The 24,314-nt window shown below is 35.5% G+C and overlaps 1 protein-coding gene across 2 annotated transcripts in view; it reads right to left on the bottom strand.

The window, feature by feature from the left end:
• LOC144443205 (nuclear cap-binding protein subunit 1-like) overlaps window positions 1-24,314 on the bottom strand; it is a 60,651-nt gene that overhangs the window by 11,232 nt on the left and 25,105 nt on the right. For both annotated transcript variants that reach the window (XM_078132600.1, XM_078132601.1), the window contains exon 15: window positions 4,438-4,537. In XM_078132600.1, the coding sequence (XP_077988726.1) occupies window positions 4,438-4,537 (100 nt within the window). The remainder of the gene's footprint in view (window positions 1-4,437; window positions 4,538-24,314) is intronic.

The following is a 24,314-nucleotide window of genomic DNA, read 5'->3' as shown; positions in this document are numbered from 1 at the left end:
ACTGGTTAAAATGTGTAATTTGTCACGTTGGTTAAAATGTGTAATTTGTCACACTGGTTAAAATGTGTAATTTGTCATGTTGGTTAAAATGTGTAATTTGTCACATTGGTTAAAATGTGTAATTTGTCACATTGGTTAAAACGTGTAATTTGTCACATTGGTTAAAATGTGTAATTTGTCATGCTGGTTAAAATGTGTAATTTGTCACATTGGTTAAAATGTGTAATTTGTCAAGTTGGTTAAAATGTGTAATTTGTCACACTGGTTAAAATGTGTAATTTGTCACACTGGTTAAAATGTGTAATTTGTCACATTGGTTAAAATGTGTAATTTGTCATGCTGGTTAAAATGTGTAATTTGTCACATTGGTTAAAATGTGTAATTTGTCACATTGGTTAAAATGTGTAATTTGTCACATTGGTTAAAATGTGTAATTTGTCACGCTGGTTAAAATGTGTAATTTGTCACATTGGTTAAAATGTGTAATTTGTCATGCTGGTTAAAATGTGTAATTTGTCACATTGGTTAAAATGTGTAATTTGTCACATTGGTTAAAATGTGTAATTTGTCATGCTGGTTAAAATGTGTAATTTGTCATGTTGGTTAAAATGTGTAATTTGTCACATTTGTTAAAATGTGTAATTTGTCACGCTGGTTAAAATGTGTAATTTGTCATGCTGGTTAAAATGTGTAATTTGTCATGTTGGTTAAAATGTGTAATTTGTCACATTGGTTAAAATGTGTAATTTGTCACATTGGTTAAAATGTGTAATTTGTCACACTGGTTAAAATGTGTAATTTGTCACGTTGGTTAAAATGTGTAATTTGTCACGCTGGTTAAAATGTGTAATTTGTCACACTGGTTAAAATGTGTAATTTGTCACACTGGTTAAAATGTGTAATTTGTCACATTGGTTAAAATGTGTAATTTGTCACACTGGTTAAAATGTGTAATTTGTCACATTGGTTAAAATGTGTAATTTGTCACATTGGTTAAAATGTGTAATTTGTCACATTGGTTAAAATGTGTAATTTGTCACATTGGTTAAAATGTGTAATTTGTCACATTGGTTAAAATGTGTAATTTGTCATGCTGGTTAAAATGTGTAATTTGTCATGTTGGTTAAAATGTGTAATTTGTCACATTGGTTAAAATGTGTAATTTGTCACGCTGGTTAAAATGTGTAATTTGTCATGCTGGTTAAAATGTGTAATTTGTCATGTTGGTTAAAATGTGTAATTTGTCACATTGGTTAAAATGTGTAATTTGTCACATTGGTTAAAATGTGTAATTTGTCACACTGGTTAAAATGTGTAATTTGTCACATTGGTTAAAATGTGTAATTTGTCATGCTGGTTAAAATGTGTAATTTGTCACATTGGTTAAAATGTGTAATTTGTCACATTGGTTAAAATGTGTAATTTGTCACACTGGTTAAAATGTGTAATTTGTCAGATTGGTTAAAATGTGTAATTTGTCACACTGGTTAAAATGTGTAATTTGTCACGCTGGTTAAAATGTGTAATTTGTCACGCTGGTTAAAATGTGTAATTTGTCACGCTGGTTAAAATGTGTAATTTGTCACACTGGTTAAAATGTGTAATTTGTCACATTGGTTAAAATGTGTAATTTGTCATGCTGGTTAAAATGTGTAATTTGTCACATTGGTTAAAATGTGTAATTTGTCATGCTGGTTAAAATGTGTAATTAGTCACGTTGGTTAAAATGTGTAATTTGTCATGCTGGTTAAAATGTGTAATTTGTCACATTGGTTAAAATGTGTAATTTGTCACATTGGTTAAAATGTGTAATTTGTCACTTTAACATGTGATAGTGTTATATTTATCCCTGACCTCTTCACACTTTTCAATCCATCTGTCACAATGTAGGAGTCTTTACCTGTATGGCTTTCAATTCATTTAGCAATGACACATGTGTACTCCATATATTTTTGAATATCTAAGTCCCTATTTGGTTATTGCTAAGAGCATGGTCATGGTTGCTAGGGCCAATTGTGTCAAAACATTTTGAAGAAAATCTGCGGAATAACTTTTCTAGAAACATCACCTAACTTGCATATCACTGATAACATCATTATAAAACATTTCTTCATATATACGTCAATAGATCCATCCCTATTAAATTTCAGCCTAACCTGCTCAGTAGTTTTGGAACAAAGCAAAGTTTTGGGGAATCATTCCTAAATTTCAGTGTGACATTTGTTAGACATAATAAAATAATTATGTTAATAGTTATTTTGTAATTAAAAGAACATATGGTAGTCTCCAATGTCAATTTAACTTTGAAAATATATTGTTCTCTACAGTAGCTTTTACTTGGGTTTAATACTAGTTTCATAATGTCTGACGTACTCCTTCATATCCCCTTCATTTTCATGAAGGGCGTCATGTGTTAAACCACGAGCAATTACATTATTTTGCATCATCAACTCACATGACATCGCACTTTGACATGTGACTGGAACCACTTCTGAAATGATAAGTGGATTACTTGTTCAGTTTGAGTATTCACGTGTACTGGATTCTGGTGCTTTAGACATGTTTTTGATTGATCAGTGTGTGTTTCTAGTTCTCGGAAGATACACAAGAAATCGGCAACCAGGATAGTGAACGTCTACATCTACTGATCATACAGTAACAGGGTAGGAATTGCTTTATACTGTTAATTTCCATATGTTGTAGTGTTTTATTTCAATGTGATGACATTAATTTTAATGATAAACTATTTGATAGTTTAGTACTTGAATTGTGGTATTACTATTAAGCAGATGTTTCATGACAGAAATAACATTAGTGGAGTCATGATGGGTGAATGGTTAGCGTGACCGGCTTGGAATCTACAGGTTGCAGGTTAGAGCCCCGTCGCTGCCTGCTGTTTGTTTCTGAGTGGCTAAAGTCCTTGGGCAAGATTTGAACCACGACTGTGCCTCAGTCAACCTAGCTGTATATTTGGGGACCTGGTAGGATGTAGGTTGCAATGTGAAGGCTTTAATCCTATGCGCTTAAACGGCTGCAATGGATTGTATGCTCCCCGGGGAGTTGAGGAAGACTAAAGGGCTGTTGTGCCGTTCTGATCCGAGCCAGGGGTAATAATTGTAAAGCACTTTGAGCACGGAGTGGGAAAGCGCTATATAAGAACATTATTATTATTATTATTAGAGGTATACAGAGTTTACATGGTTTTCATGACAGAAATAACATGAGAGATATACAGAGTTTACATGGTTTTATGACAGAAATAACATTAGAGGTATAGAGTTTACATGGTTTTATGACAGAAATAACATTAGAGGTATACAGAGTTTACATGGTTTTATGACAGAAATAACATTAGAGGTATGTAAAGAATTTAAATGTTTTGTAGGTATACTTAGATGTTATTTCAAAGCAATTTTCTTTGTTCAGCCAAGGAAAATATGATTGTTAAAGGTTATTACTTGCGATGTGACGAGGTGGTTACATGGTGCAATTGCATGAAGCAACTCAAGAAGCAACTTGCGACGAGTTGCAGAAAAGCTGACGTGTCTGTTTCCTTGCGACGTACCTAGCGACGTCACAAGACCCTGCCGATGGAGCGCGTGCACGATGCAATTCGTCGCATGCGACGTCAATCACAGTCAATCACAGTCAATCACAATCTCTCTGCGATCACAAGTTGTGAAGTTAATTTTGAAGTTTTTCTGATTATGTTTTCAAAACACGATCTACATGTAATCTGTAAATCACAATAAAAAATTTTGTCATCTATCTAACAATTTTGGTGTTTTCAAATTTATGTAATGATCGACCCAATGCAGACGCTAGTGAGCAACTGCACATCTAGTACTGTGTACAAATGATACATGTAACATTTCATGATGAAGTTAGTTCATACCCAAGAATATCAGTTTACAATTTCAATTACACAAATTGTCACTGTGTAACAGTGTTTGGATGGTGTTGGAACAGGTCCCTCAAAATATAATTTTTGAGATCTTTATGTCGAAATATGTGTTTCACCCAGACTGGGTGTGTGGCTCTATGTACACACAGGAAAAAAAAACGTAGCAGAAACACAAAAAAATATAACAAGGCACCACAAGGTATTCTTTGGATTAGGCAAGACCTACATGTAATAGATATGTGTGAACAAGTGCTTATATATTGATAAACTACCTGGGTCAGATTTACCAAATGCTCCTCCCAGATAAACAAACATATTCCATTGCACATGTGCAAACCTACTTCTGTAACATGGGCACCTAACCTGGTTGCACCTTGGGCTTTAAATTACCACAGACAAGTAACAAACTTGTCTGTGAAATTACTGATGTCTATATAATGATAATGCTACCAATACTGCTTAGAGCAAAGTTTATTTTGGTTGAAATTTAAACAAAGAAAATAATTCATTGACTGTGTGATGATCAGACTTACTTGGCAAGGGCACTGAATGAATGGCTGAAAGACTTGCTGCCCATGTGTAACACTGTAAGGACAAACACGTCTATCTTCAGAGGGTTAAAACTGGTCTCATCTGGAACAGAAAACACAGCAAACAAACAACAGTGAGATATGCATAAATTTGCACAAATGTATACTTATACAAATTAACTACTTAATATGCAATACTTTGGGGTCCTCAGTCCCCATTAGTGGATAGAAGAGTAAAACTGTTGAACTGTATCAACACAAATTATAAATCATTAAAAAGTATTAATAGAAGACATACGCCCCACAAATGTCACTGAATGGAGGCATGATTTAAAAGAAATTGGTGGTAACAAGTAAATACTAAAAGTGTCTGTGATATATATTGCATACAATTCCTGAACTTCAGTAACTGAACCTGAAGACCAAGGTCTAGGTCAAAGTCTAAAATTTAAAAAGAAAGTTTAATCCTGGCAATATAGGGGTAGCCACTTTAATGTAGTTTCTTTGCATTAACATTTTTGAGTTAATTGGGAAATCCTGATTGTTCACTTCAAATATAGCTGCCATTGAGTAACAAAATAGGGCCAATGGTGTTGTAGCATAATTGTACAATTTTTAAAAATGTTTATCCATATGCTGATCCATGCTAGGTATTTGCGTTCATTTGCTGAATGACTATCCAGTTGCCTATCCAGCCCTGTTGTTATCTTTGCAATGTATGTGATCATTTGGCTGTTGCTATGGGTGTGGTCATGTTGCCAGACCTATTTGCATAATATTTATTGAATGTTTGTTCACTTGTCTGTGAATCCCTGATATTTTCTTGCGATGTACATCATAATATGACTGTTGCTATGGGTGCTGTCTTGTTGCTAGGTATATTTGCATACATTTGAATGTTTATTCGTGATCTATAATCACTGTTATCTTTGCAATATACATGATCATTTGGCTGTTGGTATGGGAGCGGTCTTGTTGCTAGGTATATTTGCATACATTTGTTTTGAAAGTTTTTTCATTTGCCCTGCTGATATCATTGCAATATACATCCCCATTAGCTGTTGCTATGGGTGTAGTCAGTTGCTAGGTATAGTTGCATACATTTCTTGAATGTTTATCATTCATATCTGCTCTGTAGTTTTGAAATTAAAGATTTTTGACCACAAAGACACATATTTTATATCTAACTTGCATATCACTGATGGGATCATCATGTCATGAAAAATTCTTAATCTACACATCCCTAAGAACTTTCCCCCAAAATTTCAGACCAATCTGTCAAGTGGCTTTTAAGTTTTTTGACCAAAAGTCAATGACGTCAGACTCCCAAAATTGTGAACATATCCAAGACAACGTATATATCTCCTGAAAACATGTTTTACGTACTCTTCAAATATGTTATTATGTATAACATTAGAGAAACGAACAATAAATGACACAGTTAGAGTGAGTAGTCACATTTTTAAAACCCAAAATGCACATACCTGATGCAATCATTTTCATTTGAACAATTTTCCATATACCAATTCACAAATATCATTGTTAACACTACTATTAGCTCTTAATGATATACGGTAATGAAAGGCAAGGGCAAAATCATGTGGGGAAAGGAAACACTCAACATGCAACAGGTTTGAACGATATACAAGATACAAAAAACTTTACATGGATGAATACGATGCATAGCAACCGTTTTCAACGAGGACTTCACACATTTACTCTCTCACTTTGGTGTGATCACTTAAAATAAAGGAAACATGACACTCATAGATAATGTCATTACATTAACTTCATAAAGGTGTGTAAGATGTAAATGTCATATTTTATCCCAATGCAGCCTATAAAAAGACAATAATGTCTTGCCGTTTTTTTTTTTACTTTATATCTGATATTCCTTCTATCTGTTTTTTTAAACAGGAAATTCAACACTACCCATTTGCTGTTTGAGGTTTATCTCTGAAGACCATAAGGTGATATATGGACTAAAAGTGTTGATATGGCCACAGATTTCTACATGCCAATATACATGACATGTAAATTTGGTAGACAAATGGACTATACTTGGTGATACCTCGCATTTCTATCTGTCAATTTGGCAAGCAAATATACTAAACTTAGTGATCCTTTCCACAGTTCTACCTGTAAACTTGGCAAACATGGATAAACAACTACAGTATTTTGATAACCCATCCAGTTTACCAACTACAGATGAAGTTTCTCAATCTGTATTATTGGTCTGTTGTCTCATCGGCAGCATCCTTCTGGGGTTAGTATTTGTCTGTGGAACCACTCTGAATGCCGTTTTACTGGTCACCATCTATCGAACAAGGAAACTGCAGACAGCTCCCTATGTACAATTAATGAGTCTGTCTATAATTGATAACATAGTTTGTGTAGTTGCAGCACCGATGCAACTTATGGTTCTTGTATCATACTGGTTAGAGATGGACAAGGTGACCAACTCTCTCAATGACATCTACATTTTTATTCGCTACACCACTCTCTCCATCGCATGTTTCTCAGTTGTAGGCATCAACATAACACGAACACTTAAGATTGTATTCAATTTTACAAGAAACTCTATGCAGGTCATCATTGTGTCTCTCATGTTTACTGGCTACTTTTTTGGCACTGTGGTGGGAGTCAACGAACTGTTAACTTCTCTCCAAGAAAAGGATCTGATCAGTAATAAGATGCCTGGTGAAAACCAAGATAAACACTTGTACAATACTGCTGTGATAACTTTAGTAGTTTCTGTCATCTTCTTTCTAATCATTTCTTTATGCCAATTATCAGTATTTGTTAAACTTTCCTCCAACAACAACAAGCTTAAGAAACTATTTTGGACAAGCCGTCCTAAAAATCAAATTTCAATAGGAAATTTGTTGCTGGTGATAACGTTGTATGCATTCACTGGTGCAGCGATTGACCTGCATGTATTTAGTAGGGTTATGGATGGCCAAATTTGGTTTGTTTTCAATGAAGCTATTTTTATACCATTGGCATACTTCTCTAGTTCTTTAAATCCCATTGTTTATGCTCTCAGGAGTCAGAGGTTTTCAAAAGCAATGTGGAAACTTGGACAAGGAGAGAAAATAAAAGCGCCAATGGTGTTGTAGCACAACTCTTGACTGTACACTTTAATTTTCTGTAATGATTATGTGGTCTTGTTGCCAGACATATCTGCATACATTCTTTGAAGATTTATTCCCATGCCTACCCATCTATGGTGCTATATCTGCAATACTTTGAACCAACCTGTAGTTTCGTATGTAAAGTACGCCGTGACGGGGCGCCCTCAAACGTTCAGTGTTAAAGTTAGATAGAGAATGTTTCCAAGCAACCTCAAGGAGAGATTAATTCCTGTGCCATTCACACACAATTGTTACATTATGTTAAGTACCACATCAATCTTTTTAATGGTTTAATGAGATCAATAAAACAATGATTTCTGTACACTAAATATTCCTGAGTCATTTCACCAAAAAATCATGGTTTTCTAACCCTTATTTGCATATTGCTAATGGGACAATCATGTAATTAGTATCACTTGATCTATACACCCCCAGAAACATCCCTGTACAATTTCAACTATTAAAATCAGCCGAGTACTCTTTGGAATTACAGATTTTTTACCAAAATGACATTTTTATCCCTAATTTGCATATCACAGATGGGATTATCATGTCATGAACAATTCCCCAATCTACACCCCTATAAGAATGTTCCCACCAAATTTCAGACCCAATATCACATTTCTTGACCCAAATCACACAAGGGTGGTCAGATCATTTTGATTTTAACAATTTACCAACTTGTCACTCTAGGTAATATACCCACCAAATATCATGTCAATCAGTCCAGCGGTTTTTGACTTTATGTTGTTTACACAGACAGACAGACACTCTGCCATGCCTATAGCACTACTGAACCTTATCAGTTCAGTTGTGCTAAAAACAACAACAAAGCCTTGTACACAAAGGTGCTCACATAATACGCTTGCAGAAAAAATAGTACACGCTTTTGTCACTTCTCGGCTTGACTACTGTAATAGTCTGCTTTATGGCCTACCAAATTATCAGATTACTAATCTATAATCTATTCAGAATGCCGCAGCACGATTGGTTACAAAAACAAAGAAAACTTAACATATCACCCCAGTATTGAACAGGTTGCATTGGCTCCCTGTACAGAAAAGGATTGAGTTTAAGATTCTGTGCTTCACATACAAGGTGTTAAATAATAAGACCCCAGTGTACCTTAGGGAACTCTTGAATATACGTTCTGTTGGCCACACACTTCGATCCTCCACTGACGGTGCAAGCACACTTCACCAACCTGTAGTTAAAACATCTTTTTTATGGGGATAGATCGTTTTCGACATGTGCTCCACATTTGTGGAATAGGCTGCCACTGTCACTCTGTTTGAGTAAGAATATTAGCGTTTTTAAGTCAAATCTTAAAACATACCTTTTTATTTGAATGACTGTTTTATTACTGGTAGATTCCTCCATTGTGTTTTACATCTTTTTTATTGCCTTTTTGTCATAGCATTGGAAGGCACCTTGAGATGTTTTTATATGGAAAGTGGTCACTTTTTAAGAAATAAATAAATATTATTATTATTATTATTATTATTGTTATTATTATTATTATTATTATTACAAGTGAAGGGGTTTAAATATTATATACTAATAAAACATTGTGTGAGAGACAATTTAGAGGAATGGTGCCTTTTGGTCCTATTGTCAATAAAATGTATCCGTTTGAGCATGTATTTGCTATGCTGGCTCATATTTGCTATGCTGGCGGACGCTTGAGGGCATAAATAAAAGGAAATAAAATTAATTTCAAAATTGCATGTCAGGAAAATGAAAAGGTTGAGGGGTGTAATATTATATCATAATGAAAATGTGTGGGAGAACTTTAGTTGAATATCACTGAAGTTGAAGTTTTAATACTCAATTAATTTTGCGACATTTCTCATTCAAGCTCAAGTTGTAACAGTTTAGAGTTTGGTTACTCCTCTGTATATGAATATAAATATAAGTATTATTCTATTTCTTACTAATTATGCACACTTCACACTTAAAATACTGAACTTTTAATAATTCAAATCGAACATATGCCATTATACTGTGGAGTGCGCCCTGTCGACAAAAGTCTAAATATTCGTATATGCTATATTAGCAGTTCTGTGCAATGACAAAACATAGATCAGTGTGAAATATCCTCAGAAATCAATAGAGTTTGTTCAAACCTACTTTATTTATTTCTATTTGCCAGTGTAACTGACTGTGACTTCACATGTTTACGACTAGTTTGACTTTTACCAATATTTCTCCCGGGGTGGAACCAGTGGCCATCTCTGATAGGTAATTTACAGGTTTTTTTTTAGCATAAAGTTTATTATAAACAAAATACATTTTCCTTAGGAGGCAACATTTTGGGGCAACATTTTGGGGCAGTTTATGGCAATTACGATTTGGCAAAGGACAGAGGGCCACATTTTAGACCAAGCAAAATCAAATATAATGCAAAGTGGACCTGTTTTAGACTCTTGAGTTCGAAAAAACCCTGACCCCATTTTAGACCAAATGGCTTGAAAATGAACTCAAAAGGTCGGCACATAAATGTATACTCAAATAAGGGAGTAGCCCCCCCCACCCCCCCCCCCCCCACCCCCAGATATTTGTCAGAACAGCTCGCATCATGACCAAGCAAGGTTAATAGGCCACATACATTGTTCTGTTATTATTTATAATGTTGCATCAGTGGTACATGTTATTGTATGAAAATAAAAGTAATCAACTCTCGCGATCTCGGTAGTCTGCTTGAAAGCAAGACAAACAATCCGGACTACGCATGCATTACAAAATATTTGCAATGCCCCTTTCTGTTTTTAAGTCAACTTCGTGTAAATTTTAGCAACTTGTAAGTTAATGATTATTCCTAGTCATTCGGCAAAGTCATGTAAACAATAAACTAGTGAGTTGGTTGCTTTCATTGCCTATCATGCTTGTGTATTTGATGTGTGTACGGCACACCTCGTACCGCTGCATACACACATAAATGTAGTGCACATAACATGCGTGATTCGCGTGATAACTATAGCTACATTGTAATACATTCTAGTGACGTCAGTCGACTTGCACGCGCAAAGTATAACAGTCGCCATCTTTATAACACTGCACTGGTCAGCAATCCTCACGCCTTCACGACTGAGAAATTCTGGATAATAATATTGATATTCCTGTAACAATCGATGTAGTGATACTGTGTGAGTGATACTTGTGTCCTTATCGTTTGAATTTGGCATTTGTCACTGGGACCCGGAAATATGTACGTACGCATACGCACATCATGTTGTCAGTTGAGTTGGAGAATTTAAAAGCAGACGATATTTTGCTGGATAAAATCCAAGTACAAACAATAATATACAGTATGGAGTCAACGATCATGTCAACTTGAACTCAAATGTATGTGTACACTTACTTTGAAGATTTTGTGATAAAAGACTGAACCAAGCTGCGTAAATGGAATTGTCAAGGACTGCTGGTATTTTAGGTATTTACAATTTATTCTGGTGATTTTAGACTCAGAGTTTTAGAATTGCTTAAGTTTGATACGGATAATTCAAAAATCATGAAACTTTGTTACACCAGATATCGACTCGTGCATGCCAACAGCAATGATGTTTTTTCCTAAATTTGAATTTTTTGAAGTGTTTTATGTCTAATTGTTCAAAAAATCACATAATATGGTTATTTTGGTTACCATGGCAACTGATGTTCATTAAATGACCACTTTTTTTGAACTCAGCATGATAAACTACCCTTGGTAGAGGAGTCAATGTGCAAATAAAAAGATATTTATCAGATTTATAATGTTATTTGTGAGATGTATGTAATGAAAACATAATTTTCACATCTACCTTATGTTTCCATGGAAACAGCTATCCAATTTTATACAGTTTATGTTACACCAGGTAGCACTTACTCATACATGTCTCATACAAGGAAATTTTTTCACTGTATTATCTTTTTTTTCAATGTTTTATGTCAAATTTTGGAAAAAATGATTAACATATTATGGTGATTTTGGTTACCATGGCAACAGATGTTCATCATATGACCCCCTTTTTTGAACTCAGCATACAAAACTACCCCAGGTAGGATGGTTAATATTAGAATAAACCCAATTATTATAATTTTTATTACATACTATTATTTAATTATTATTATTATTATTGCACAAAGGTGCTCACATAAACATAGGCGCACACACAGGCAGGCAGTACACACACAAGTATAGACACACACATACACACCAATACATACATCAACAGACAGAGAGACAGGGAGACAGAGAGACAGAGACCGATACGACAAGAGAATGTCAATGTATGCTGGGATTTTCCACACTGGTCTATGAAAATCAGTAACAATTTATTTACTAGATGTAATTCAAGACATCCATTCTTTCCAATCACTCTCTTTAAATCTAAATAATACTGGGCAGCTTTGTCTATCACACAGATACCGCCTACAGCTCGTAAGCAAGAACAATGGCTTTTAGAAATCATAAATTGGTGATGACCTATAAGAACATAATAGTTAGTTACTAAGGAAGCAATACATAGTGTAATCTTCAACGCTTGTTGAAAATGAAAATAATGAAAAAAAGATGTTGCTATGGTGATCTAAGATGTCAAGATATTTACCATGACAACTGACATCATTAGTCATACTGTTGTTAGTCTCAAGCAAAAGCAGCTCAGAGAACACCTCCTGTTGATACCGTCAAGACTTAATGGTCAAACTCCATGTACAAACAGGTTTCTTGTTGATTCAGTTTGCTGTCTAAAATGTTTCCTTTGGGGTTTCATCGATCCTTGCTTTCATTTTCCAATGACACAGCCACTGATAACTCGACAGCGATTGCTGTAACCAACAACGCCACTTTCCAAAACGATGTCCTCATTCCAAATACCAACTTCGTTCCAAATCTATTGGTTCTGTTCAGTATACCTACACCAATCTTTGTCATTGCCACCATTCTGCTGTTGATGACCATATTCATGGGACTCTTTGGTAATATCTTGATTCTAGTAGCAATTACACGAGTTGCTGTCTTTAAAACAATGATGAATAACCAGATTGTGGGCATTGCCATTGCCCACGTCTTTGTGTGTCTTGGTGCTGCCCCGATTTATCTCGCAAGATTGGTGACATGGTACAACCATAAGGAGCTGGTGCTGTCAACAATAGTTTGTAAGATGCATGGCATTATTTCTGTCATTGGTACCATCACCCCATTGTTGTTGTTGGCATGTCTCAGTATCACCCGGGTGTTGAAAGTTTGCTCTAATGTCAGAAACAACAATCTACGTATACAGATACGCGCCAACATCACTCTTAGCTACATCATTGGTATCTTTATCAGCCTGGGCAAGTTGCGAAGTGAGGGTCACCCTATGCTACAAATCCCATGTCTAGAAGTACCTGGTAGTGGTGGTAAACCGGTAACCTTTCTAACCATCATATGCCTGGCTTTCAGCTTTAATGCAATGTTGATATCTTACCTAAGGATTTTAATCTACACCAGAGAGAACCAGATTTCACCAAACCAAATTCAAGAAACAGGTACAGCAGGTACTCATCAAGAGGCACAAGAACAAGCACCTTTAAAGATCAACCTGGCTTCAACCAAGCTGTTACTGATTATGACATTGGTGTATGTTATCACTACAGCACCAATTCTATTCTATCCTTATGGACTTACACGTAAGTATCCATCTCACTCACATTACGTCACTTTTTCGTAACTTATTACTGTTTTAGATATTCTATATCACAGCTTTATTTGATATTTGCATTGTCAACCACTGGCTCCTAGTAAGAATGCATTTAATGCTAAGTCAATTATCATAACAAAGCACACATCATCAAAATTATTGTTGTAGTATAAAACAAAGATCTTCTAGGCATCAATGTAATTAACTTGTATTCATAACCAAATTTAATGACATTACTTGCCAAATGAGCTTAGCGACTGCAAAGAGTTGGAGAAAGAGTTTCTCTCCAACATCTATGGTGACTGCAATAACTGATTTCAAACCTTGCCTGATGAGAAAGTCAAAACAGACAATGGAGGTGGAAATAGTCAAAACACAGACAATGGTATGGCAACACCACAAAAAGGAGCATTAATGTAAAACAGTGTGCACTGTGTGACTGTATGTACAGTTGCAATTTTTAAATACCTATCACTCATCCTTAAACAGCTTATTCATTTCATTGGTCTCTACATTTTCTATGGCACAAAATAGATGTAAACCTGGAAATTTTAGCCAAAGACTTATTTTCCCTTATTTAGCTGGACAACAAAATGCCTTCATGTACATGAACACAATGTACCAGTCTGGCAATTAGTAAAAGTGAAAGCATTTTCTCACACTACAAATAATGTTTTTTGACCAAAAATACACATCTATGATGTGATCATTTTCATTTGAACAATTTCCCAACTAGACACCCAAAGTAAGGTACCCACCAAATATCAAAGCAATCAGTCCAGCGGTTTTTGACTTTAAGTTGTACACACACACACACACACACACACACACACACACACACACACACACACACACACACACACACACACACACACACACACGCACGCATGCACGCACACACACACACACACACACACACACACACACACACACACACACACACACACACACACATACTTTGCCATGGCTATAGCACTACTGAACCTTATCAGTTCAGTTGTGCTAAACATAAGTAGCGACTAACATGCCTTCTTGTACATGAACACAATGTATCAGTCTGGTAATTAGTAAGAACTAGCTGAAGACTGAAAGAAAACAAATTTTTATGTGGTGAAAATATCTAGGTTTACCAGTAGTTCCCTCATCTTCCAAGCCAGCTGATTTCCATTTCCAGAGATCCTGCAGCAAATTGCTACAATTAATTTTAGTATAATTTATAAACTATCTTTATTTTTTCAGCTGAGAGCGTGAAAATAATCTTGATAATGGAGTGGCTAGCACTACCTTTGGCCTACCTTGGTTGTGCAGTGTATCCACTACTTTATATTACCTACAGCAAAACACTAAAACAGACAGTGAAGAATCTACTGGTATGCAAAGAGACTAATTCTATGGACTCTGAGAATCATAGCAATGCCTGAACACAAGACATGACTGACCCTGCACTGTATTGGTATCACAGAAGTTGACAGACCCTGCATTGTATTGGTATCACAGAAGTTTACAGACCCTGCACTGTATTGGCGTCACAGAAGTTGACAGACCCTGCACTGTATTGGTATCACAGAAGTTGACAGACCCTGCATTGTATTGGTATCACAGAAGTTGACAGACCCTGCACTGTATTGGCGTCACAGAAGTTGACAGACCCTGCATTGTATTTGGTATCACAGCAGTTGACAGACCCTGCACTGTATTGGCGTCACAGAAGTTTACAGACCCTGCACTGTATTGGTATCACCGAAGTTTACAGACCCTGCACTGTATTGGTATCACAGAAGTTTACAGACCCTGCACTGTATTGGTATCACAGAAGTTTACAGACCCTGCACTGTATTGGTATCACAGAAGTTTACAGACCCTGCACTGTATTGGTATCACAGAAGTTGACAGACCCTGCACTGTATTGGTATCACAGAAGTTGACAGACCCTGCACTGTATTGGCGTCACAGAAGTTGACAGACCCTGCACTGTATTGGTATCACAGAAGTTGACAGACCCTGCACTGTATTGGTATCACAGAAGTTGACAGGCCCTGCATTGTATTGGTATCACAGAAGTTTACACACCCTGCACTGTATTGGCGTCACAGAAGTTGACAGACCCTGCACTGTATTGGTATCACAGAAGTTGACAGACCCTGCACTGTATTGGTATCACAGAAGTTAACAGACCCTGCACTGTATTGGTATCACAGAAGTTGACAGACCCTGCACTGTATTGGTATCACAGAAGTTGACAGACCCTGCACTGTATTGGTATCACAGAAGTTGACAGACCCTGCACTGTATTGGCGTCACAGAAGTTGACAGACCCTGCACTGTATTGGCGTCACAGAAGTTGACAGACCCTGCACTGTATTGGTATCACAGAAGTTGACAGACCCTGCACTGTATTGGTATCACAGAGAAGTTTACAGACCCTGCACTGTATTGGTATCACAGAAGTTAACAGACCCTGCACTGTATTGGTATCACAGAAGTTGACAGACCCTGCATTGTATTTGGTATCACTGGAGAAGACTATTTTCTTTGAAAATGTATGTTTATTCCTTCGAATAAGGTTTAGTAGTTTTCTTCCAAATTATTAGTTAATCTTCATGTTATTAGTGAGGTTCGTTTATAATTGGTAGTAGCATGCCATTTCCAAAAGAATTAGTCAACATAAGCAACATAGTAACTGTGATAAAGTTACCTTTTTGGAATATAGTTTTGAAGATATTATGTAGCTTTTGTCTGAATCACTGATCAGCATAATGTTATGCCGTTTGGTAAGGTGACCTCGTAGTGGAGTCACCAGACAGTTGACTCGTGTAAATAGGTGGAAGGTTGTAACCATAGTCAGATGATGGACATTAAAGGTACCCTTAATTTTTTGTTACTTTGTGGAAAATTGTATAAGATAACACAGTGATGAAAACCTTTTGTAATATCACCTATCACTTTGTGGAAAATTGTATAAGGTAACACAGTGATGGAAACCTTTTGTAATATCACCTATCACTTTGTGGAAAATTGTATAAGATAACACAGGGATGAAAACCTTTTGTAATATCACCTATCACTTTGTGGAAATTTGTATAAGATAACACAGTGATGAAAACCTTTTTGTAATATCACCTATCACTTTGTGGAAATTTGTATAAGATAACACAGTGATGGAAACCTTTTGTAATATCACCTATCACTTTGTGGAAATTTGTATAAGATAACACAGTGATGGAAACCTTTTGTAATATCACCTATCACTTTGTGGAAATTTGTATAAGATAACACAGTGATGGAAACCTTTTGTAATATCACCTATCACTTTGTGGAAATTTGTATAAGATAACACAGTGATGGAAACCTTTTGTAATATCACCTATCACTTTGTGGAAATTTGTATAAGATAACACAGTGATGGAAACCTTTTGTAATATCACCTATCACTTTGTGGAAAATTGTATAAGATAACACAGTGATGGAAACCTTTTGTAATATCACCTATCACTTTGTGGAAATTTGTATAAGATAACACAGTGATGGAAACCTTTTTGTAATATCACCTATCACTTTGTGGAAATTTGTATAAGATAACACAGTGATGAAAACCTTTTGTAATATCACCTATCACTTTGTGGAAATTTGTATAAGATAACACAGTGATGAAAACCTTTTGTAATATCACCTATCACTTTGTGGAAAATTGTATAAGATAACACAGTGATGGAAACCTTTTGTAATATCACCTATCACTTTGTGGAAATTTGTATAAGATAACACAGTGATGGAAACCTTTTGTAATATCACCTATCACTTTGTGGAAATTTGTATAAGATAACACAGTGATGGAAACCTTTTGTAATATCACCTATCACTTTGTGGAAATTTGTATAAGATAACACAGTGATGGAAACCTTTTGTAATATCACCTATCACTTTGTGGAAATTTGTATAAGATAACACAGTGATGGAAACCTTTTGTAATATCACCTATCACTTTGTGGAAATTTGTATAAGATAACACAGTGATGGAAACCTTTTGTAATATCACCTATCACTTTGTGGAAAATTGTATAAGATAACACAGTGATGGAAACCTTTTGTAATATCACCTATCACTTTGTGGAAATTTGTATAAGATAACACAGTGATGGAAACCTTTTTGTAATATCACCTATCACTTTGTGGAAATTTGTATAAGATAACACAGTGATGAAAACCTTTTGTAATATCACCTATCACTTTGTGGAAATTTGTATAAGATAACACAGTGATGAAAACCTTTTGTAATATCACCTATCACTTTGTGGAAAATTGTATAAGATAACACAGTGATGGAAACCTTTTGTAATATCACCTATCACTTTGTGGAAATTTGTATAAGATAACACAGTGATGGAAACCTTTTGTAATATCACCTATCACTTTGTGGAAATTTGTATAAGATAACACAGTGATGGAAACCTTTTGTAATATCACCTATCACTTTGTGGAAATTTGTATAAGATAACACAGTGATGGAAACCTTTTGTAATATCACCTATCACTTTGTGGAAATTTGTATAAGATAACACAGTGATGGAAACCTTTTGTAATATCACCTATCACTTTGTGGAAATTTGTATAAGATAACACAGTGATGGAAACCTTTTGTAATATCACCTATCACTTTGTGGAAAATTGTATAAGATAACACAGTGATGGAAACCTTTTGTAATATCACCTATCACTTTGTGGAAATTTGTATAAGATAACACAGTGATGGAAACCTTTTGTAATATCACCTATCACTTTGTGGAAAATTGTATAAGATAACACAGTGATGGAAACCTTTTGTAATATCACCTATCACTTTGTGGAAATTTGTATAAGATAACACAGTGATGGAAACCTTTTTGTAATATCACCTATCACTTTGTGGAAATTTGTATAAGATAACACAGTGATGAAAACCTTTTGTAATATCACCTATCACTTTGTGGAAAATTGTATAAGATAACACAGTGATGGAAACCTTTTGTAATATCACCTATCACTTTGTGGAAAATTGTATAAGATAACACAGTGATGGAAACCTTTTGTAATATCACCTATCACTTTGTGGAAATTTGTATAAGATAACACAGTGATGAAAACCTATTGTAATATCACCTATCACTTTGTGGAAATTTGTATAAGATAACACAGTGATGAAAACCTTTTTGTAATATCACCTATCACTTTGTGGAAATTTGTATAAGATAACACAGTGATGGAAACCTTTTGTAATATCACCTATCACTTTGTGGAAATTTGTATAAGATAACACAGTGATGGAAACCTTTTGTAATATCACCTATCACTTTGTGGAAAATTGTATAAGATAACACAGTGATGAAAACCTTTTGTAATATCACCTATCACTTTGTGGAAAATTGTATAAGATAACACAGTGATGGAAACCTTTTGTAATATCACCTATCACTTTGTGGAAATTTGTATAACATAACACAGTGATGGAAACCTTTTGTAATATCACCTATCACTTTGTGGAAAATTGTATAAGATAACACAGTGATGGAAACCTTTTGTAATATCACCTATCACTTTGTGGAAATTTGTATAAGATAACACAGTGATGAAAACCTTTTTGTAATATCACCTATCACTTCTTTGTGGAAAATTGTATAAGATAACACAGGGATGAAAACCTTTTTGTAATATCACCTATCACTTTGTGGAAAATTGTATTAGATAACTGGCACTCGCACTGCAATAGTAGTATATATACTATCTTGACACTCTCACTACAATAGCAGTATATCTTGACACTCTCACTGCAATAGCAGTATATATACTATCTTGACACTCTCACTGCAATAGCAGTATATATACTATCTTGACACTCTCACTGCAATAGCAGTATATATACTATCTTGACACTCTCACTGCAATAGCAGTATATATACTATCTCGACACTCACTGCAATAGCAGTATATATACTATCTTGGCACTCTCACTGCAATAGCAGTATATATACTATCTCGACACTCTCACTGCAATAGCAGTATATATACTATCTTGACACTCTCACTGCAATAGCAGTATATATACTATCTTGACACTCTCACTGCAATAGCAGTATATATACTATCTTGGCACTCTCACTGCAATAGCAGTATATATACTATCTTGGCACTCTCACTGCAATAGCAGTATATATACTATCTTGACACTCTCACTGCAATAGCAGTATATATACTATCTTGACACTCTCACTGCAATAGCAGTATATATACTATGTCGACACTCTCACTGCAATAGCAGTATATATACTCTCTTGGCACTCTCACTGCAATAGCAGTATATATACTATCTTGGCACTCTCACTGCAATAGTAGTATATATACTATCTTGGCACTCTCACTACAATAGCAGTATATATACTATCTTAACACTCACTGCAATAGCAGTATATATACTATCTTGACACTCTCACTGCAATAGCAGTATATATACTATCTTAACACTCACTGCAATAGCAGTATATATACTATCTTAACACTCACTGCAATAGCAGTATATATACTATCTTAACACTCACTGCAATAGCAGTATATATACTCTCTTGGCACTCTCATTGCAATAGCAGTATATATACTATCTTAACACTCACTGCAATAGCAGTATATATACTATCTTAACACTCACTGCAATAGCAGTATATATACTATCTTGGCACTCTCATTGCAATAGTAGTATATATACTATCTTGACACTCTCATTGCAATAGCAGTATATATACTATCTTGGCACTCACTGCAATAGCAGTATATATACTATCTTAACACTCACTGCAATAGCAGTATATATACTATCTTAACACTCACTGCAATAGCAGTATATATACTATCTTAACACTCACTGCAATAGCAGTATATATACTATCTTAACACTCACTGCAATAGCAGTATCTTGACACTCTCACTGCAATAGCAGTATATATACTATCTTAACACTCACTGCAATAGCAGTATATATACTATCTTAACACTCACTGCAATAGCAGTATATATACTATCTTAACACTCACTGCAATAGCAGTATATATACTCTCTTGGCACTCTCATTGCAATAGTAGTATATATACTATCTTGACACTCTCATTGTAATAGCAGTATATATACTATCTTGGCACTCGCACTGCAATAGCAGTATATATACTATCTTGGCACTCTCACTGCAATAGCAGTATATATACTATCTTGGCACTCGCACTGCAATAGCAGTATATATACTATCTCGACACTCACTGCAATAGCAGTATATATACTATCTTAACACTCACTGCAATAGCAGTATATATACTATCTTAACACTCACTGCAATAGCAGTACATATACTCTCTTGGCACTCTCACTGCAATAGCAGTATATATACTCTCTTGGCACTCTCACTGCAATAGCAGTATATATACTCTCTTGGCACTCTCACTGCAATAGCAGTATATATACTATCTTGGCACTCTCACTGCAATAGCAGTATATATACTATCTTGGCACTCTCACTGCAATAGTAGTATATATACTATCTTGACACTCTCACTGCAATAGCAGTATATATACTATCTTGGCACTCACACTATGGGCATTCATGTCTGATTCTTACTTGGTCCTGAATTCAAGTCTCTGAGTTCAATTAAATCCTTATGAATCAAAGTTTACTACAACTTTATCACATGTCATTGATTTATTCAAAGTAACATCATTTATAATACTGGCTTAGCCCATAATCTTAGGATAGTAAATATGACAGTAAATACATTATCCCTAATCCATTCTTACATTAGTTAGGAGTAGCACATGCCACATTGTAAATAATCTCACTATAGTGTTTCATTGTACAAGATGAGCACATTGTGGCGTCATGATGGTCCAATGGTTATGGCGACCACTTTAAATCTGCATGTTGCAGGTTTGAGTCTTGCCGCTGCTGTTTGCTTCCGAATGGCTAAAGTCCTGGAGCAAGTTTTAAAAAATGATTGTGCCTCAGTCAACCCACCTGTATAATTGGGGACCTGGTAGGATAGAGGCTGCAATGTGAATGCTTTAATCCTATTTGCTAATAGAGGCTGCAATGGATTGTATAGGGCCACTGTGCCACTGTAGGTGTGTGTTAGCAGTAATAATGTACAGCATAATAATTACAACATCTATTGTAGAAGGCACAATATATAAAAATGTACTGTTTATTATTAAACATTACATTCTATGTTTGACATTTTATCAGTGTTTCATTGGACTGGATTAACACAGTCTATTTTCTATCTGATTTCACTTTTACTGTTTCACTTTACCATGTTTAACCACATCACTAATATTGTTTGTGATTTTGCCCTACTACTGGCAAATGCTGACAACTGCACAACTGTACATTTTCTACAATTTAGTTTCTAGTTCTTGTGTGGTTAGTACATTCTAGAACCCAAGCACAGTAAAGGTGATTCTAGTCTAGAACCCAAGCATAGTAAAGGTGATTCTAGTCTAGAACCCAAGCATAGTAAAGGTGATTCTAGTCTAGAACCCAAGCACAGTAAAGGTGATTCTAGTCTAGAACCCAAGCATAGTAAAGGTGATTCTAGTCTAGAACCCAAGCACAGTAAAGGTGATTCTAGTCTAGAACCCAAGCACAGTAAAGGTGATTCTAGTCTAGAACCCAAGCACAGTAAAGGTGATTCTAGTCTAGAACCCAAGCACAGTAAAGGTGATTCTAGTCTAGAACCCAAGCATAGTAAAGGTGATTCTAGTATAGAACCCAAGCATAGTAAAGGTGATTCTAGTATAGAACCCAAGCACAGTAAAGGTGATTCTAGTCTAGGACCCAAGCACAGTAAAGGTGATTCTAGTCTAGAACCCAAGCACAGTAAAGGTGATTCTAGTCTAGAACCCAAGCACAGTAAAGGTGATTCTAGTATAGAACCCAAGCACAGTAAAGGTGATTCTAGTCTAGAACCCAAGCATAGTAAAGGTGATTCTAGTCTAGAACCCAAGCACAGTAAAGGTGATTCTAGTATAGAACCCAAGCACAGTAAAGGTGATTCTAGTATAGAACCCAAGCACAGTAAAGGTGATTCTAGTCTAGAACCCAAGCACAGTAAAGGTGATTCTAGTCTAGAACCCAAGCACAGTAAAGGTGATTCTAGTATAGAACCCAAGCATAGTAAAGGTGATTCTAGTCTAGAACCCAAGCACAGTAAAGGTGATTCTAGTCTAGAACCCAAGCACAGTAAAGGTGATTCTAGTCTAGAACCCAAGCACAGTAAAGGTGATTCTAGTATAGAACCCAAGCACAGTAAAGGTGATTCTAGTCTAGAACCCAAGCACAGTTAAGGTGATTCTAGTCTAGAACCCAAGCACAGTAAAGGTGATTCTAGTATAGAACCCAAGCATAGTAAAGGTGATTCTAGTCTAGAACCCAAGCACAGTAAAGGTGATTCTAGTCTAGAACCCAAGCACAGTAAAGGTGATTCTAGTCTAGAACCCAAGCACAGTAAAGGTGATTCTAGTCTAGAACCCAAGCACAGTAAAGGTGATTCAAGTATAGAACCCAAGCACAGTAAAGGTGATTCTAGTCTAGAACCCAAGCACAGTAATGGTGATTCTAGTCTAGAACCCAAGCACAGTAAACGTGATTCTAGTCTAGAACCCAAGCATAGTAAAGGTGATTCTAGTCTAGAACCCAAGCACAGTAAAGGTGATTCTAGTCTAGAACCCAAGCATAGTAAAGGTGATTCTAGTCTAGGACCGAAGCACAGTAAAGGTGATTCTAGTCTAGAACCCAAGCACAGTAAAGGTGATTCTAGTCTAGAACCCAAGCACAGTAAAGGTGATTCTAGTCTAGAACCCAAGCACAGTAAAGGTAATTCTAGTCTAGGTGCAATGTAGTCTAGAAGATATGTGTTGTCTCCCTTCCAGAAAGTTCATGACTGGCCAAGTATGATGTTGGGCTTATAAGTGTAGCTCACCATTTTTGAAGTTTGGTTATCTCTCAATAAGAGTCATAACTGAGGTTTAGTTTGGATGACTATTAATTTATGGTTTCTGAGCAAATGCATCCCAGCACAGCAACAGGTTGTTGAGGCATACAGAGAACTTTGGCAGATCAACTCTAATGTTTTTATCTCTCTGACGAGATGCAATTCAGACTGTGTCTATATCTCTATTCATTTTTGGCTTCTGAACGAGTTCCAGTCAAAAATAACCTGGTCTGGTGAGGCATACACAGAAGTTTGCCTACATTATAGTGATGTTGTTTTTTCTCAAGAGTCACAATATTGAGAATATGTGCGAGTATTCATTTGTGATCATGACAAGAAAGCAGCCACTGGCTAAGGAATTTAATATCTTCACTTATATGTCTGTAAACAGAGAATCTCCCTAAATACATGATTTGAAGTAGTCAAGACCAGACAGGAATTTACTTCCCTTTACCACTTCATCAATGTGAACCCATCTTATAAAATTAAGTTAGTGTTCATGAGTGTTGTGGATTGGTTTACTTGTTGGGTATATGAACAGTAAGTCTGGATTTTGTAAGTGTATTTTTCAAAGCATTTAGTAACTTTGTACGACTGTTCATTGATATAATTATGGCATACAACATGATATAATGTAACTGTGTACATTTTTCTAAGTAGTTACATTTGTACTAGATTTAGAGTTAGTGTTCAAAAAGTATTCTGTGTTGATTTACTTGTTTTGCAATGACAGATGGTACAAGTGTTCATTGATTTACAAGTGGAATACATGTACATGGTACAACTCATGAAATAATACTGATATGTTTGCTAGCTAATGGCAACCAGGAATGAAACAAGGTTCATGCAAAGACATACACTGTAATTAGTGTTGGTAACTTGTCAAAGCATAAACACTACAGGATTCTGTATCAAATGACTGTTATCATAAGAATTAGGAGCAACTGTTAGTGTTACTGTTAAATTCAACATTCATCTGCTGGCACTGAGTATGTGTCAACTGGAAATCATGTTACTCCTGAAAGTGTACACTGTTACTAGTAATGTCAATTCTGTCACTTGTACATAGAAATGAACTTCAG

This window comes from Glandiceps talaboti, chromosome 12, assembly GCF_964340395.1.
Source record: "Glandiceps talaboti chromosome 12, keGlaTala1.1, whole genome shotgun sequence".
NCBI classification, from domain to species: Eukaryota; Metazoa; Hemichordata; class Enteropneusta; family Spengelidae; genus Glandiceps; species Glandiceps talaboti.
Note: the sequence above shows the minus strand (reverse complement) of the source record. Positions and strands in the feature narration are given on the sequence as shown.